The 18,490-nt window shown below is 46.2% G+C and overlaps 2 protein-coding genes across 9 annotated transcripts in view; one reads left to right on the forward strand and one right to left on the reverse strand.

Annotated features, from left to right (window-relative positions):
* The window catches only part of camta1a (calmodulin binding transcription activator 1a), a 522,529-nt gene extending 520,608 nt beyond the window's left edge, over positions 1 to 1,921 (forward strand). For all 8 annotated transcript variants that reach the window (XM_046365688.1, XM_046365689.1, XM_046365690.1 and 5 more), the window contains one exon: positions 1,151 to 1,921. In XM_046365688.1, coding sequence (XP_046221644.1) covers positions 1,151 to 1,183 — 33 coding nt within the window. In that variant the 3' untranslated portion in view covers positions 1,184 to 1,921. The remainder of the gene's footprint in view (positions 1 to 1,150) is intronic.
* Positions 1,922 to 14,619: 12,698 nt separating this feature from the next.
* LOC124045095 (urotensin-2-like) lies at positions 14,620 to 15,769 on the reverse strand. Its single transcript, XM_046364330.1, has 4 exons — positions 15,664 to 15,769; positions 15,021 to 15,146; positions 14,854 to 14,897; positions 14,620 to 14,733 (listed from the first exon to the last, which is right to left on the reverse strand). The coding sequence occupies exons 1-4, from the start codon at positions 15,767 to 15,769 to the stop codon at positions 14,620 to 14,622; spliced, it is 390 nt and encodes a 129-aa protein (XP_046220286.1).
* Between the last annotated feature and the right edge of the window lie 2,721 nt (positions 15,770 to 18,490).

An 18,490-nucleotide genomic window follows, 5' to 3' on the forward strand; every position in this document is an offset into this window, starting at 1 on the left:
TCTTTGGAGGGGAATGGTGTCCTCTAGGGACGGGAATGGTGTCTTCTATGGAGGGGAATGCTGTCCTCTATAGAGGGAAATGGGTACCTCTAGGGAGGTGAATGGTGTCCTCTAGGGAGGGGAATGGTGTCCTCTAGGGAGGGGAATGGTGTCCTCTATGGAGGGGAATGGTGTCCTCTAGGGAGGGGAATGTGTCCTCTAGGGAGGTGAATGGTGTCTTCTAGGGAGGGGAATGGTGTCCTCTATGGAGGGGAATGGTGTCCTCTATGGAGGGGAATAGTGTCCTCTATGGAGGAGAATGGTATCCTTTAGGGAGGGGAATGGTGTCCTCTAGGGAGGGGAATGGTGTCCTCTAGGGTGGGGAATGGTGTCCTCTATGGAGGGGAATGGTGTCCTCTAGGGAGGGGAATGGTGTCCTCTAAGGAGGGGAATGGTGTCTTCTAGGGAGGGAAATGGTGTCCTCTATGGAGGGGAATGGTGTCCTCTAGGGAGTGGAATGGTGTCATCTAAGGAGGGGAATGGTGTCCTCTATGGAGGGGAATGGTGTCCTCTTTGGAGGGGAATGGTGTCCTCTAGGGACGGGAATGGTGTCTTCTAGGGAGGGGAATGGTGTCCTCTAGGGAGGAGAATGGTGTCCTCTATGGAGGGGAATGGTGTCCTCTATGGAGGGGAATGGTGTCCTCTATAGAGGGAAATGGTGTCCTCTAGGGGGGGAATAGTGTCCTCTCCGGAGGGGAATGGTGTCCTCTATGGAGGGGAATTGTGTCCTCTAGGGAGGGGAATGGTGTCCTCTATGGAGGGGAATGGTGTCCTCTATGAAGGGGAATGGTGTCCTCTATGGAGGGGACTGGTGTCCTCTAGGGAGGGGAATGGTGTCTTCTATGGAGGGGAATGGTGTCCTCTATAGAGGGAAATGGGTACCTTTAGGGAGGGGAATGGTGTCCTCTAGGGAGGGGAATGGTGTCCTCTATGGAGGGGAATGGTGTCCTCTATGGAGGGGAATGGTGTCCTCTATGGAGGGGAATGGTGTCCTCTATGGAGGGGAATGGTTTGAGACATTAGAGTACATCACCATCCAGTGAGAGCTTATCTGTGACAGTGATCATAGACCCCTGTTTAAATGACATCTGTCTCTCCGTCTGTGTTTCAGAGTGAACGAATCGAAAAGGGCCAAGGAACATGAGAACCCTCAGAAGAGCCCCCTCACAATGTGACATCACTCTCCTCCTTTTCTTTCCCCCCTTTGTACCCAAGACATTTTACAAGAGAAGAAAATAAACAGTTCAGTGAAAACACTGCGATTATTATTACAACTATGACAGCGTGACTGATTCCACTTCGATTACATGTACAACAACAACAGCATTTTTCACGTTTATCTATCGTTGTGTATGTTGGAGAGTGGCAACTTCTTCTGGAGAATTCTAAACTAAAGGAGAAGAAGCTGTGGGGGGCAGAACATTAGCTTCATGACATTTTTTTGCACTTTTTCATGGATTGCTTTGTCTTTTTGGGAGTATCGGAGTCTAGGTTTTTAGATGGTAAAGGAAGAGGAATGTTGGACATGTGGAAAAGGTCCCTGCCACCAGTGGATCAAACCAAAAGGATAAGATGGAGGACAGCTAGGATGGAGGACAGCTAGGATGGAGGACAGCTAGGATGGAGGACAGCTAGGATGGAGGACAGCTAGGATGGAGGACAGCTAGGATGGAGGACAGCTAGGATGGAGGACAGCTAGGATGGAGGACAGCTAGGATGGAGGACAGCTAGGATGGAGGACAGCTAGGATGGAGGACAGCTAGGATGGAGGACAGCTAGGATGGAGGACAGCTAGGATGGAGGACAGCTAGGATGGAGGACAGCTAGGATGGAGGACAGCTAGGATGGAGGACAGCTAGGATGGAGGACAGCTAGGATGGAGGACAGCTAGGATGGAGGACAGGATGGAGGACAGCTAGGATGGAGGACAGCTAGGATGGAGGACAGCTAGGATGGAGGACAGCTAGGATGGAGGACAGCTAGGATGGAGGACAGCTAGGATGGAGGACAGCTAGGATGGAGGACAGCTAGGATGGAGGACAGACGCCAACCAGAACATAAGGAAACATTACAGAAACACATTGGGACTTGGCTCTAATTGTATTTCATAATAAAAATAAAAAAAGTGAACTGATTCATCCATTTGAAGGAGAAAACATGTCATCTAATGAACCAAACATTCTCGGTAATATATTGATCCATTTGCAAACTTACTCTCCCTATCAACAGTCGGTGAATACATTCAGTAGAGTAACTGGAAATAGATCAAGCGTCCTTCTGTTACGCTGTGCTCTACTCCGCCAGTCAGTCCGAAGGGGTGGGGCTGCATCTGAATGTAGGAGGGGTTTGAGAAGGAATGGGCGGGGCTTATTAAAATAATGGCTTATTTTGTTATCTACGTTTAGGGGGCACTGTGAGGCAAGAGATAAAGGGATTCAATGGGGTGTGTTTTTTTATTTTTACTATATGTTTAATTCCTCTTTGCTTGAATCTGTTCCGTGCTTATACCCATTACCGGTATAACTGACTTGTCTCCTAAAAAATGATGTGTTGTCGATTTTATCAAATGTGCATGCCTATGGGTGAAAGTCTTCGTCTGCGTGCTTGGAATTAGGTCTGTAACCTCTGTTTTTCAATGTTTTGCGTTTGTCTTCATGTTAAAATGCAACAGAGTCTCCCATGTACCCACCTACTTCCCCAAGAGTCATTCATACCCTCTAGTTACTGAATGACACCAACATTGTCCTCTTGTTTTCTTTTTCATTTGCCTTATTTGTTTCCTCGGTATTCTAAAAAGAAAGAAAACTTGCCTCTTTTGTGTTGTAATGATTACAGTCATGAAGGTTATTGTTGTTCATTTTAAATGAACTTCAGGGCCTGTGAGGGCTTTTGAGGGGAAGATCACATACATTTTAAATGAACTTCAGGGCCTGTGAGGGCTTTTGAGGGGAAGATCACATACATTTTAAATGAACTTCAGGGCCTGTGAGGGCTTTTGAGGGGAAGATCACATACATTGCCTTGACGTCTTAGAGATTCTTCGAGGGGTCCCTAAGCTAGTCCCAAAATAGGGGTTAGACAAATCCATATTTTTGACAATTGAGCGGTTTCTGTATATAAAGAAGGCTGAAGGTACGTAGGGAAAAACATTTACCCAAAGGGGATTGTATTTTAGAAATATATTATTTTATTCATTAAAAAGGGGTCAAAAACAGGTACGAGACAAAAACAGAATATTTGTATAGTTTTGTTTGAATGCCTAAGAAGTATGGTTGTATTGATTGTATATAGTGTAAATACCTGGGATAAAAATGAGCTATGTGCATGAAAAACATGAACAAAGGTTAAAAAACAAAACACTAAACAAAAGCAGTAGTGGCTATGCTCTGTAAAATGATTCTAACTATTTCACTATAAGAGTATTTTATTTTATTTTGATTGTTCTTGAGAAGAACATTTTGCTAAAGCATGACATTATTGCGAATACTAAAAAGTTATAAAAAATATATATATAATGTATTTAGAGATAGGAGAAATCTGCAAAATGATCTTAAGACATGTATGGTTATGTTTACATTTTTGTTTTGGGCTACCAAGAATCTTTTGCCAATGGTGCCAAGTAATGTGAATGCTATATTGCTTAACAAGAGAATGAAGTTAATCTTATCAGAACAGATAATCATACAATGAAATAGACACTAGCATTGAAGACCACAAGGTCCCATCCCGACTGGCAGCGAATCACAGATAGAGGTACACATTGCAGAGGGAGAAATATTTCTACAGCAACTTTTAAGTCTCCTGTTCCTCATCCATTATCACACGTCAGAACAACCCAAGATGTTTTGTTTGTTGCCATCATCACCAAATACACAGGGATCACTTTGTCAGTAACATTTCAAATGCAAAAGAAAGGTGTGCTTTATTTGATCCGTATGAGAGAAGGGTGGTGGTGTCAATGTCTCTTAGCATGTTCGTATGGATTGTGTTCATATAAAGATTGTAAATGGCAACCGTGTCTACGGGAATCTCAGCCCTGTTTGTTGTTGTTGTTGTTGTTGTTTATAGTTGAGGTTGATTGAACATGTGTTTCATAGGACAACTCACGGGGGATGAAATAGACGATATCAACTTGTCAAACTGCTGACACAAGACATTTGTTTTTAAGTTTGGGCTGGAAGCTTAACTTTACCCAGGCCTGTCAGGGTCTGGACAGACCAGAGTCCACATGTAATGTGGCCAACAGTGAATGATGTGTAGCATCGCTGGCATTCTTTGTAAAAGTAAACGAGTCATTTGCCTGCAGAAGCAACACTTTAAACAATCAAAAGTGCAACAACAACAACAAAAAGAACGGATGGGGTTTATGGTGAGACACATGAACCATTATGGATCGTTGCAGCTAAGTCAATGAGCCAAAAGGAGTGATCTGTAAGGGTAACGAGATGCACCACTACTATTATAGCAACTTCTGTACGTGTCTGGTTCATAATGGGGTATGTGAGGGCAGTGTTTGAAAGATGATGAAATGAAATGTGGGAAGTGGGAACAGACCCGTTGATACCAGTTGATTATACTGTATCTGTGAATGCATGATAGAGACTCTATCCAATGGTATTCAAACCTAGGCCATAAGTGTCTGCTGGTTCTTGCAGTTCTGCTGAAATATATTATATTCCTATAAGAACATGCCATTGGACAATTACATTTTGTTGTTTTAAATGCTGAAATGCATCTCAAGACACTGTTGGCTGTTCTGATGTTTTTGTTTTTATGTACTTCTGGGTTTATTTCTCTGTGTGTGTGTGTTTATTTTACAGAGACTTGATATGTAAACCTATTTTCAGAGTGTTTATGTAGAAAGTGCCTAATCATATCCTGATTGATCGCACAAAGCCAATGCCAGGAAGCATGCAAGGTACCTAAGGAGGAAAATATGGCTTTGGAGATACCAATAGCAACTGATCCATAATTCTTTAGGACTACTGTATATCAAGTACATATATATCAATCCAAAACCATCACCCAAATCATTCCAGTGACAGTGTTCCCTTAACCCACGGAGCGCATTCCATCGTGTCAACATTCATTTTCTATTGGAACTGCCTGTTGAAACCATGAGAATTAGATTCCATAACTTCTGTGGTTTTATTGCCTTGCATTCATCATTCTGGTAGTGGTAAGAATGCCAGCCAATACACTGCTGTGGCCATATGAGAAGGTTTTATTATGCTTGCATGGGTAACATAGTTAACTGGGTGACTGAACTGCACCCAAAGCATGCTTATTTTTCTAGAATCGGTAGTTAGACTTTTAAAGACTTGCTGTTCTGTAAAACGAAGAACGTTGGTTTGACGTGTCACAGAACTCTGAAAGACGGAGGGCATGTGATTGGAGGGAAGAGGAGAACCCTTAAAATACAAAACTATGATCAATCTGCAGTATTTACTGACCATATTTCCAGGGGTAGCAGGAGGGCAAGTTTTTCTAGAAGCAAGTTGAAACTTTTTTTGAACACATTTTATTTTTCATTCATTTGGATATAGAGATGGTGTGCTCTCAACTTCAAATACCTGAACAGTTCGGACACTCTTTTGGCAGTATACTGCAAGTATTATACTAGACAACAATACACACACACACACACACACACACACACACACACACACACACACACACACACACACACACACACACACACACACAGGCAACAGTACACTGCACTGGACATATCCAGATATGCAGATAGGTATGTCAAGGCACAGTCAGTCTCACTTGTACACAGTTCAGCAGATGGAGCTCATCATTGTGTTATTTTCCTAACCTGCTCCTAGTCCTAGGGAACGGCTCACCTCCCTTCCGTCTTTTACTCAGGGTGCCAAAATGGGGAGGAGGAAGTGGAGCAGGACACTGATTGGTGATTCACTGCAGAGAGAGAGGACATACTGTATTGAAGTAGGATAGGAAGATGCAACACCCCTCAACAGAACTTTCTGGTCAAGACAGGCAAAGGATTACTATGATCCTGGATACATTACTGTTATCCATTTCCTCTCAGATAAGTAAGCTGAACTGAGGAGAGATGTAAGGACACTAAATCAAAAATAGGGGATACAAAACATTGTAGTGTAGCTAATTATAATTGAGACAAGTTGATCACTTGGCTACAGCTCAGACAGAAAGGAGTTTGCATTATGGGACACTATGGTTTGAAGTCTAATGGAAATGCTTAACTTTCTTTTAAAGACTATGCTAATGAGTATAGTAACATTTCAACCTTTGACCTCCTCTGACTTGATGTTTCTCAGTAAAACAAGGACTTGCTATGTAATAGCATCACACACAGCTTCAAATAGTCTATCGAGTTATTCTCAGTTCTACATTTCATCTCAGTTATGGGTGATGACATGGTGAAACATTTGAGTGGGGTCTTCCTGAGACTTTGAGGCAGTTGAAGATGACCAGATATTAAAGGGACAGATGTTTCAGAAAAAAAGCCCTTCAGGAATGGCTGACAGCCATTTTCTGGGTGGTATGACAGGTTAGCTATAGAAACAGGCACTTCATATGGATTTGATTACCTTCATTACACTCTGCTAATTGACCCGAGGGACTAGCTTTCCTCCTCTACCTTTGTCAATGCACCCAAACTACTGAAAGGTAGGCACATCAGGACCACAGAGCAGAAACCATCTCACAACGTTTTCCACTTGTGGACACAGAGCAATAAGCATTATTTTGTGGAGACCTATAGACCTAGTGAAGATAGAAAATGATTGGACACATTTAGTTGACGTACTCTTATGCAAATGCCAGTATTGCAAGACAAGCATTCAGTAGTTTATGGACAGCAATTATATGGCACCCTTTACCGAACTGCACGTTTTCATCAATTCCAAACCAAGAAGAAAAAAAATGGCCCTTCTTTTAAACAAAGTCGTGGGTCCTCGACACTTTGCATGTGAACTAGTGTTAGATACATTTTCCTCTCCTCTATAACTGTCTTCCTCTCGGTCTTTCCCTGTTGTGACCCTCTCTTTCTCTCCTTCCCCTATTATTTCAACCACTCCTTTTTCCCGTTCTCCTAATGTGTATTGGTTTCTCCTACTTTTTCCCGTTCTCCTAATGTGTATTGGTTTCTCCTACTTTTTCCCGTTCTCCTAATGTGTATTGGTTTCTCCTCCTTTTTCCCGTTCTCCTAATGTGTATTGGTTTCTCCTACTTTTTCCCGTTCTCCTAATGTGTATTGGTTTCTCCTACTTTTTCCCGTTCTCCTAATGTGTATTGGTTTCTCCTACTTTTTCCCGTTCTCCTAATGTGTATTGGTTTCTCCTACTTTTTCCCGTTCTCCTAATGTGTATTGGTTTCTCCTACTTTTTCTTCCCTCCTTCTTGTTTGTTAGTTTTGTTTCTGTAATTGTGCATGTACAAGTGTCACTGACTCGATGGATATGTAAAAAATAATAATAATAAGAGATTTCAGCTGCTGAAGCCATGCAAAACGTTTTGAAATGCCCTTAAAATATGGAAGATGTTTTCTGAATGCTTTATATTCTTTCTGCTGTAAAATAATAAAAAAAGAAAAAAATGAAGAAAACAAACAACATTTGATTTTGTCTCCTTTTCCCTCTACAGTATCGTCCACTGCCTGCGTGTACTCTAGCCACATTTTGTTGTAACACACTGCCAACTTATTTACATGCCTACTAATTGTTCTGCAATGTATTAACACTGCATCATTTTAGTGCTGTAAATTCAGATTTGACATGCACTGTTATATGGGTAATATCATGAATAATGTCATTCTGTCTATCTGATACTCACTTCACACCCATAAAGAGTATCATCCCATTCAGTAGACTACAATGTGGCAATAAAAACGCTAATGGTATTTTACCTCAAATCGCAGTTGATAAGGCAATCTTACCTCAGATACTGTCCAGGCAGGAAATTCAGATTCAAATTCAGAAAACTTTAATGTCCTCAATGAGGCAATTCATTTTTCACTAATCACAATACATACAGATGAAAAATACATATGTAAAAACAACAGAATAGCAAAGGATGATTACATGTCAGTAGGCTGGATGAGTACAATTTCATACAAATGTTGATTATACTACATGTACAGGTTAATGTGCGATTAGTCCAACATCTGATTTAATTGCATTATTGCATTCGGAATAAAGCCATTTCTGGCTTTTCGATGTCTCTACTCGCTGCCAGTTGGAAGCTAGGGGCTACAATTCAAGGTGGGGGAGCTGGGAAGAGTCAAATGCAATGTTGTTTTCTTTCTGGGGGCTCTGACTAGATAGAGAGATGACATCTCTTGCTATTTCTGCCCCAATGATTTCCCCTCAAAACCTGGCTATCTTACTCAGCCAATTTTTCTACGTGACCTTGGCCTGTCCCAAACTAGCCCGTCAGGCAGTCAAGCTAGTGCCAGGGGGGTCAAAACTGTGGACGAACTAATCCACAGAGGTCCCACTTACTATAGTTCTGAGTCACTGGAGTAATACAGTCAATGTCGCCACTGATGACTGCAGTTCTTCAGTCCAGGATGGAGAAGGAGAATAGGCTGAATGTGGCAGGTACGGCGTCAGGTCAGGATGGCAGTGAGGGGCTGAGAGGTCACCTGCCTAGGGGTGGCCAGGGAGTCTCAGGGATTGGTCAGGGGAGACTATAAAACAAATGTTGGGGCTTCACTTAACTTCAGTAGAACTCACTACTGCAATCAGCAAGAACTCAGGATAATCAACAACACACAGGTGGCTCAGGTAGGACAATATTGACAATACATCTACCGAATGTATTAGAAAGGAAAAGTTTACATTGTACTTACTGCCTTGATATTATTTATGCTAGTAGGCCTATGGGGCATGTCTATTTTACCTAAACTTTGTGATGAGGACTCTGATCATTTGAGATGCTCCTCTTTATATCGAAGAAGAGATGATGAAGCTGGGAATGCTGACTGTTGGTGCTGATCCCTCTTGTTATGTGATGGCAAGCCGTTGCAGACCGATTCAAAGACTGAACTTATTCTGACTCAAATCTAGTTTATGGACAAGGATGACATTAAACAAGGTTTCTGGCATATGTCATGGAACACAATGGTTAGTCTATTAGAACTGCTTAATTAAATGGATTATTAGCTGTAGCTTGTGTAAAGACGTTACATAGGCAAAACACTTCCTCTCCCTCCCATACTCCCCCCTCCCCTCTTAACTCCCTCCCATACTCCCCCTCCCCTCTTAACTCCCTCCATACTCCCCCTCCCTCCTAACTCCCTCCATACTCCCCCTCCCCTCTTAACTCCCTCCCATACTCCCCCTCCCCTCCTAACTCCCTCCATACTCCCCCCCCCTCTTAACTCCCTCCATACTCCCCCTCCCCTCTTAACTCCCTCCCATACTCCCCCTCCCCTCCTAACTCCCTCCATACTCCCCCTCCCCTCTTAACTCCCTCCCATACTCCCCCTTCCCCTCCTAACTCCCTCCATACTCCCCCTCCCCTCTTAACTCCCTCCCATACTCCCCCTCCCCTCTTAACTCCCTCCCATACTCCCACCTCCCCTCTTAACTCCCTCCCATACTCCCCCTTGTCTCTTAACTCCCTCCATACTCCCCCTTCTCTCTGAACTCCCTCCCATACTCCCCCTTCTCTCTTAACTCCCTCCATACTCCCCCTTCTCTCTTTACTCCCTCCCAAACTCCCCCGTCCGCTCTTAACTCCCTCCCATACTCCCCCCTCCCCTCTTAACTCCCTCCCATACTCCCCTCTCCTCTCTTAACTCCCTCCCATACTCCCCCTCTTAACTCCCTCCCAAACTCCCCCCGTCCCCTCTTAACTCCCTCCCATACTCCCCCCTTCTCTCTTAACTCCTTCCATACTTCCCCCTCCCTCTTAACTCCCTCCATACTCCCCCTCCTCTCTTAACTCCCTCCATACTCCCCCTCCTCTCTTAACTCCCTCCCATTCACCCCCTGCCTTCTTTACTCCCTCCATACTCCTACCCTCCCTCCTTAACTCCCTCCCATACTCCCCCTCCCCTCTTAACGCCCTCCCATACTCCCCCTCCCCTCTTAACTCCCTCCCATACTCCCCCCTCCCCTCTTAACGCCCTCCCATACTGCCCCCTCCCCTCTTAACACCCTCCCATACTCCCCCTCCCCTCTTAACTCCCTCCCATACTCCCCCATCTCCTCTTAACGCCCTCCCATACTCCCACCTCCCCTCTTAACTCCCTCCCATTCTCCCCCTGCCCTCTTTACTCCCTCCATACTCTTCCCCTCCCTTCTTAACTCCCTCCCATACTCCCCCTCCCCTCTTAACGCCCTCCCATACTCCCACCTCCCCTCTTAACGCCCTCCCATACTCCCACCTCCCCTCTTAACTCCCTCCCAGACTCCCCCTCCCCTCTTAACACCCTCCCATACCCCCCCCTCTTAACTCCCTCCCATACTCCCCCTCCCCTCTTAACGCCCTCCCATACTCCCACCTCCCCTCTTAACTCCCTCCCATTCTCCCCCTGCCCTCTTTACTCCCTCCATACTCTTCCCCTCCCTTCTTAACTCCCTCCCATACTCCCCCTCCCCTCTTAACTCCCTCCCATACTCCCCCCTCCCCTCTTAACTCCCTCCCATACTCCCCCTCCCTTCTTAACTCCCTCCCATACTCCCCCTCCCCTCTTAACTCCCTCCCATACTCCCCCTCCCTCTTTTTCCCTCCCATACTCCCTCCCTCCCTCCCATACTCCCCCTCCCTCTTTTCTCCCTCCCATACTCTCCCCCTCCCTCCCTCCCTTTTCCTTTTCTCCCTCCCATACTCCCTCCCCTCCCCCTCCCTCTTTTCTCCCTCCCATACTCCCTCCCCATACTCCCCTCCCTCTTTTCTCCCTCCCATACTCCCTCTCCCTCCCATACTCCCATACTCCCCCTCCCTCTTTTCTCCCTTTTCTCCTCTTTTTCCCATACTCCCTCCCTCCCCTCCCCCTCCCTCCTTTTTCCCTCCCATACTCCCCCTCCTCTCCATACTCCCTCCCCCCATACTCCCCCTCCCTCTTTTTCCCTCCCATACTCCCCCCTCCCCCTCCCTCTTTTTCCCTCCCATACTCCCCCCCCTTTTTCCCCATTCTCCCTCCCTCCCTCCCTCTTTTCTCCCTCCCATACTCCCCTATATACAAAAGGCCTTTCTCTAGCAACAGGTCAGAAAGACAAACATAAACAAATAATATTAATGCTGTACTTGTATTATGTAATGTGTACTTGTATTATGTAATGTGTACTTGTATTATGTAATGTGTACTTGTAAGTGGTCCAACCACCATGCATATTAAAGAGGCTCTTGATTTTAATTACTGTTAATGACTCTCTCTGTCTCTGTTTCTCTGTTTCTCTCTCATATTCTCTCCTGCTCACGATATCTCTCTCTCTTACAATGTCTCTTTCTCCTTCTCTCCCTCCATTCTTCCCTCTCTCTTTTTCCTTCTCTCCCTCCATTCTTCCCTCTCTTTCTCCATCTCTCCCTCCATATCTCTCTCTCTTACAATGTCCCTCCATTCTTCTCCTTCTTCTCCCTCCATTCTTCCATTCTTCCCTCTCTCTTTTCCTTCTCTCCCTCCATTCTTCCCTCTCTCTTTCTCCTTCTCTCCCTCCATTCTTCCCTCTCTCTTTCTCCATCTCTCCCTCCATTCTTCCTTCCTCTCTCTTTCTCCTTCTTCTCTCCCTCCATTCTTCCCCTCTCTTTCTCCTTCTCTCCCTCCATTCTTCCCTCTCTCTTTTTCCTTCTCTCCCTCCATTCTTCCCTCTCTCTTTCTCCTTCTCTCCCTCCATTCTTCCCTCTCTCTTTCTCCATCTCTCCCTCCATTCTTCCCTCTCTCTTTCTCCTTCTCTCCCTCCATTCTTCTCCTTCTCTCCCTCCATTCTTCTCCTTCTCTCCCTCCATTCTTCCCTCTCTCTTTCTCCTTCTCTCCCTCCATTCTTCCCTCTCTCTTTCTCCTTCTCTCCCTCCATTCTTCCCTCTCTCTTTCTCCTTCTCTCCCTCCATTCTTCCCTCTCTCTTTCTCCTTCTCTCCCTCCATTCTTCCCTCTCTCTTTCTCTTCCCTCCATTCTTCCCTCTCTCTTTCTCCTTCTCTCTCCATTCTTCCCCTCCATTCTTCCCTTCTCTCTTTCTCCTTCTCTCCCTCCATTCTTCCCTCTCTCTTTCTCCTTCTCTCCCTCCATTCTTCCCCTCCCTCCATTCTTTCTCTTTCTCCTTCTCTCCCTCCATTCTTCCCTCTCCTCTCCTTCTTCTCCTTCTCTCCTTCCCTCCATTCTTCTCCTTCTCTCCCTCCATTCTTCCCTCTCTCTTTCTCCTTCTCTCCCTCCATTCTTCCCTCTCTCTTTCTCCTTCTCTCCCTCCATTCTTCCCTCTCTCTTTCTCCTTCTCTCCCTCCATTCTCTTCCCTCTCTCTTTCTCCTTCTCTCCCTCCATTCTTCCTCTCTCTTTCTCCTTCTCTCCCTCCATTCTTCCCTCTCATTTTTCCTTCTCTCCCTCCATTCTTCCCTCTTCTCTTCTCTTCTCTCCTCCATTCTTCCCTCCTTCTCTCTCTTTCTCCTTCTCTCTCCTCCATTCTTCCCTCTCTTTCTCCTTCTTCCCTCCATTCTCCTTCTCTCCCTCTCTCTCCTTCTCTCCCTCCATTCTTCTCCTTCTCCTCCATTCTTCCCTCTCTCTTTCTCCTTTCTCTCTTCCCTCCATCCCTCCATTCCCTCTCTCTTTCTCCTTCTCTCCCTCCATTCTTCCTCTCTCTTTTCTCCTTCTCTCCTTCCTCCCTCCATTCTTCCCTCTCTCTTTCTCCTTCTCTCCCTCCTCCATTCTTTCTCCTTCTCTCCCTCCATTCTTCCCTCTCTCTTTCTCCTTCTCTCCCTCCATTCTTCCCTCCACCTCTTTACCTTTCCGTTGTCCAGAAAGTCTACAACAAAGTCTCAACCTGCTTTTCATTTGTTTCCCTTTCAAAAAAAACATATCAACATATACAGACAAAGGACAAGAGACAGACGCACACAAACATCAACGACATCACACCCACCCAGACCCACATGTTCCCTCTGCATCTATCTCCAGTGCTTGTAAGACTCTATGCCGTATGGCCTCAAATGGTGCTGTTCTGTTTTTCTCTATCGCCCACACATTTTCAATATTTAAATATTAATGCATTTGATTATTCCACTGTCTTAACAATGAAGGGTCATTTGATTCCCAGTTTTTAAGTAAACATTTTTTTTCTTTCAAAATGATTGATGAGAAAAGTATGGTCCAACCTATTGGGTATCTCACCGCACCGTCATATGCCATGTCTTGAAATATGCAGATAGGCGGATTCAAAGTACATTTACATTGTAAAACTCCCGACAGACAACTTTTCACTTTCTAGCTCCGCCCATAACTCATAACTTTTGGACTTTAAAGCAATCCCAGAAGGCATGAATTATTGAGTCATTGTTCATTTTACACTTAAGACATGACTCTGCCTTTGTGCTGTAGAATTGGTGAACTAGTTTGGTTCCAGTAGTTTATATCTGCTTTTCCAATGGAGTGGATGGACTGTTTCCGGGGTCGATGGATTGTTTCCGGGGTCGATGGACTGTTTCCGGGGTCGATGGACTGTTTCCAGGGTCGATGGACTGTTTCCGGGGTCGATGGACTGTTTCCGGGGTCGATGGACTGTTTCCAGGGTCGATGGACTGTTTCCGGGGTCGATGGATTGTTTCCGGGGTCGATGGACTGTTTCCGGAGTCGATGGACTGTTTCCGGGGTCGATGGACTGCCTTGCAACACAATGGGATTATACCTCCGTATCATTTACTAATTCATCTGATATTCTACATATCTGCTTCTCAGAACTACAGTAAACAGTAGGACTTATTTGCATGTCTTCTAAACTGAACCACATACACTTATGATTGAAATAAAGACTAATGTAAATATTATCTCAGGTTCTTCTTACATCTCTTTTCAATGATTATTTTGTCACATGAGACGGTGCGTAATTGCATTTGGTAGTTCAATGAGTCATTGAATGTTGAAAAACAATTCAAATATCTTTTAAAAACAGATTTTTAAACAAACAAAAGCTTTTCCAAATAGATGATTTTATTTCTGTTGAATATACAGCCATTTAGTTCTTCATCCTGGTCACGTTGCAACATCAAACAGTTCTATTTTAAACATACAGGCATGACAGGGAAATATAGAGAACAGCATCAAAACTAAACAGTCCTCAACCCTACTGTAGAATATATCAACCTGTGCGATATCGATTCAGTCCATCACTGTCTGTGTGCAGCATCCGTGTATGTGTGCCTTCATGTGTGTGTGTGTGTGTGTGTGTGTGTGTGTGTGTGTGTGTGTGTGTGTGTGTGTGTGTGTGTGTGTGTGTGTGTGTGTGTGTGTGTGTGTGTGTGTGTGTGTGTGAATCTACAAATGTGCGTATGTGTATGCTTTTTTGTGTGCAATAGAGGGGTTGTGTCTCAGTACAAGCCCCATCGCTTTGTCATAGTGTACGGTGGGAATGCATTTCTCTAAGGACGGTTGACTGTGTTAGACACAGTACTTCCAGAAACACTCTGAGTTGCCTCCTCTCTTTCTGAATGGCTTCCTGATGCCAAAGAAGCGACTGACGGGACTTAGGTGACTCTGTTTCTCCAGCAACACCTGAAACAGAGAAGAATTACAGCTGTAGTACTTCATGAGTCATGAAACAGGTGTTCCCAAAACAAAACATGATCGTTTCTCAATATGTGCTTCTTATCTTCTATTAGTTTCGAAACTCACATCTGTCTTCATCTGTCTTGGTAGTAGTCCAGCTGCACTGAGACCTGAGGGAGGCGAAGGGTGAGAGAGGATGTGTTGTAATATTTCTCTTGAATTGAAGCATCACAGTCTATACATTTATGATGTAACTGTTGAGGCAGGAGTCCAACTAGTTTGTGTGATCTCACCATCTCTGCTCAGCTCTCCAGACAGTAAGGATGAGTATCTGAGTCCAGGGCCAGACTGGGGCAGGTATGTCTGCTCAGAGAAAGACAGCTCGTCTGGACTACCTGCACCACCATCCTCCAGAGATACTGAGCACAGAGGAAAACACAGTCAACATACAGTCAGCGTAAAGTTAACACACAGTGAATACACAGTCAACACGCAGCAATCTAGTCTAGATATACACTCTGGCTCTTCACTCTCCACTGAATAATCGATGATAAGGGTACAGTTGTGTTTATGTTAGTCCAACCATGATGATTAATGACTAATAACTAAGAAGCAGCGATGGCATTGATGGCATTAAAAGTGAATGGAACATTGCCACCATAAGCAAACATCATATTGCACATTCGATATTAACACTGCTACAGTTCTCAGACACAATCAACCAGGTCTCAAAGCAATTATACCATAACAGAAGGTCACTGATTACAAATTGTTTGTAATCCTCAAGATTGAAGTTTAATTAAGACTCACACAGGCCTTAATTACATATGTGACTATTGAACTACTCTGCCTAATAACCTCATAGTACAACAGCCTTTCCCAGCAGCTTGGCCTGTTAAGGAGTATGTTTATAAGGGTGGAGAATCTGGTACTCACCAGGACCCAGGTAGGGCATCTCTGCAGAGTCTGTGATGGGATGGGCCAATAGCGAGCCAGAGGCTACCAGCAGGAAGGTCCATGATAGGAGCAGGTTACACATCATCTCCACGGGCCAGTTGTGTCTGGGTTTTCTGGGTGGGCGATGGGTCCTCCTGAGGTCTGGAGAGAGTGGTCTTCTCTCTGCTCTGTCCCCCAATAGGTTATATACCCCATCGACTGCCCCCACTCCACCTCACGTCCCCACTCCGTCCTTAGTGTCACCACAATAGGGTGACTACGATAGGCCCATCTGATCTCACACCCTCTCTCTCTCTCTCTGTATGATAAATCAACATCCAGTCACTCAGGTGAGTTATTGGGAACTATAAAAAGGACCGTGGGTCTACGCGTCAGGGCCAAAGACGTATTTTACCATCCCGGTGGATTGATTGACTAGTTTTACTGAATCTGTAAATTGGATTTGCCCAGGTGTTCAGAACGCCCTCCTCTCATCTGCCTGTGGAGGGGGATCAGGTGGATAGACTAGGGCAGACAAATGGCTGTTTATTTGATTAATTAATCAACATGCTCTGTGACTCCACATCCATCAAGTTAGCCGACTCAATGCGTAACTGGCTTTATGGAATAGCGTTTAGCTCCTTCACCCCAGCTTCCTATCCTAACACAGGACTCGGTGGTCACTGTTCAATGCATTGAAAGCAGTTAGTGGGAGGTTATATAGGGGAGAGTGGGGTAAGGTGAGCAAATTTTTACATTTGGCATAACTCCATCAAGGGAAATATAGTACTCTTTCTAACAAAGATATCTACATATAGAGTCTGAAGTTTACATACACTTTGTCACGCCTTGGTCATTGTATTTTGTGTTTTTGGTATATGTTTGGGTAGGCCAGGGTGTGACATGGGTTTATATGTTGTGTTTCGCATTGGGGTTTGTAATATTGGGATTGTGTATGATAGGGGTGTGTCTAGTTAGGCTTGGCTGCCTGAGGCGATTCTCAATTGGAGTCAGGTGATTTTCGTTGTCTCGGATTGGGAACCGTATTTAGGTAGCCTGAGTTCGTGTTGTATTTTGTGGGTGTTTGTTCCTGTCTCTGTGTAGTGTTCACCAGATAGGCTGTAATAGGTTTTCACGTTCCGTTTGTTGTTTTTGTATTTATTCAGTTATTTCATGTACTGCGATTATCTTCATTAAAGTCATGAGTAACCTACACGCTGCATTTCGGTCTGACTCTCTTCTTACAACAGATGAAAGACGTTACAGAAACACCCACCACTCACAGACCGAGCAGCGTGTGAACTGGCAGGAGCTAAAGGAGGACGTTATGGACAGCAGAAGCATGGAGAATACGACGTGGGAAGAAATCGACAGGTGGGCGGCCGACCCAGAGCGAGTGCTGGAGCCCGCCTGGGATTCGCTTCAGCAGTACGAAGAGGGCTACAGGCGAATCAAGTCAAAGAAAAAGACACGTCGGCTAAAACGGAAAGGCGCTGGTTTAAACAGGCAGCGACAGCTGGAGCAGCAAAGGGAGGATGAATTATTCAGAAAATGGACATGGGAAGACGTGTTGGATGGTAAAGGTTGTTACACTTGGGAGGAGATATTGGCCGGAAGAGATCGCCTCCCATGGGAACAGGTGGAGGCACTAAGGAGAGTAGAGGCAGCCGGAGATAGGAGCCAATGATACGAGGGAACACGGTTGGCAAGGAAACCGGAAAAGCAGCCCAAAAAGTTATTGGGGGGGGCTAGAAGGGAGAATAGTTATGCCAGGTAGGAGACCTGCGCAAACTCCCTGTGCTCACCGGTGGGCTAGAGAGACCGGGCAGGCACCGTGTTATGCTATGGAGCGCACGGTGTTTTCAGTGCGGGAGCATAGCCCGGTGCGGCACATACCAGCTCTTCCTATTGGCCGGGCTAGAGTGGGCATCGAGCCAGGTAAGCTTGGGCAGGCTCGGTGCTCAAGAGCTCCAGTGCGCCTGCACGGTCCGGTCTATCCAGAGCCCCCTCTACACACCAGTCCTCCGGTAGCAGCCCCCCGCACCAGGCTTCCTGTGCGTGTCCTCGCGCCAGTACCACCAGTTCCAGCACCACGCACCAGGCCTCCAGTGCGCCTCGCCTGTTCAGCGCAGCCAGCGCTTTTCTCCTCTCCTGCGCTGTCGGAGTCTCCCGCCTGTTTAGCGCAGCCAGAGCTTTTCTCCTCTCCTGCGCTGCCGGAGTCTCCCGCCTGTTTAGCGCAGCCAGAGCTTTTCTCCTCTCCTGCGCTGCCGGAGTCTCCCGCCTGTTTAGCGCAGCCAGAGCCTTTCTCCTCTCCTGCCCTGCCGGAGTCTCCTGTCTGTCCAGCGCCGCCAGTGCTCCCAGTCGGCCCAGCGCGGCCATTGCTCCCAGTCGGCCCAGCGCGGCCAGTGCTCCCAGTCTGCCCAGCGCGGCCAGTGCTCCCAGTCTGCCCAGCGCGGCCAGTGCTCCCAGTCTGCCCAGCGCGGCCAGTGCTCCCAGTCTGCCCAGCGCCGCCAGTGCTCCCAGTCTGCCCAGTCTGCCCAGTACTCCCAGTCTGCCCAGTGCTCCCAGTCTGCCCAGCGCCGCCAGTGCTCCCAGTCTGCCCAGCGCCGCCAGTGCTCCCAGTCTGCCCAGTGCTCCCAGTCTGCCCAGCGCCGCCAGTGCTCCCAGTCTGCCCAGCGCCGCCAGTGCTCCCAGTCTGCCCAGTGCTCCCAGTCTGCCCACCGCCGCCAGTCTGCCCAGCGCCGCCAGTCTGCCCAGTGCTCCCATTCTGCCCAACGCCGCCAGTCTGCCCAGCGCCGCCAGCGCCGCCAGTCGGTCCAGCGTCGCC

The sequence above is a fragment of the Oncorhynchus gorbuscha genome, linkage group LG10 (genome assembly GCF_021184085.1).
Source record: "Oncorhynchus gorbuscha isolate QuinsamMale2020 ecotype Even-year linkage group LG10, OgorEven_v1.0, whole genome shotgun sequence".
Classification (NCBI taxonomy): domain Eukaryota; kingdom Metazoa; phylum Chordata; class Actinopteri; order Salmoniformes; family Salmonidae; genus Oncorhynchus; species Oncorhynchus gorbuscha.

Coding starts and splice junctions, on each gene's coding strand:
- LOC124045095 (XM_046364330.1), bottom strand. CDS start 15,769: ATGATGTGTAACCTGCTCCTATCATGGACCTTCCTGCTGGTAGCCTCT. Junction 14,898..15,020: donor TGGAGAGCTGAGCAGAGATG/GTGAGATCACAC, acceptor CGCCTCCCTCAG/GTCTCAGTGCAGCTGGACTA. Junction 14,734..14,853: donor CAAGACAGATGAAGACAGAT/GTGAGTTTCGAA, acceptor TCTCTGTTTCAG/GTGTTGCTGGAGAAACAGAG.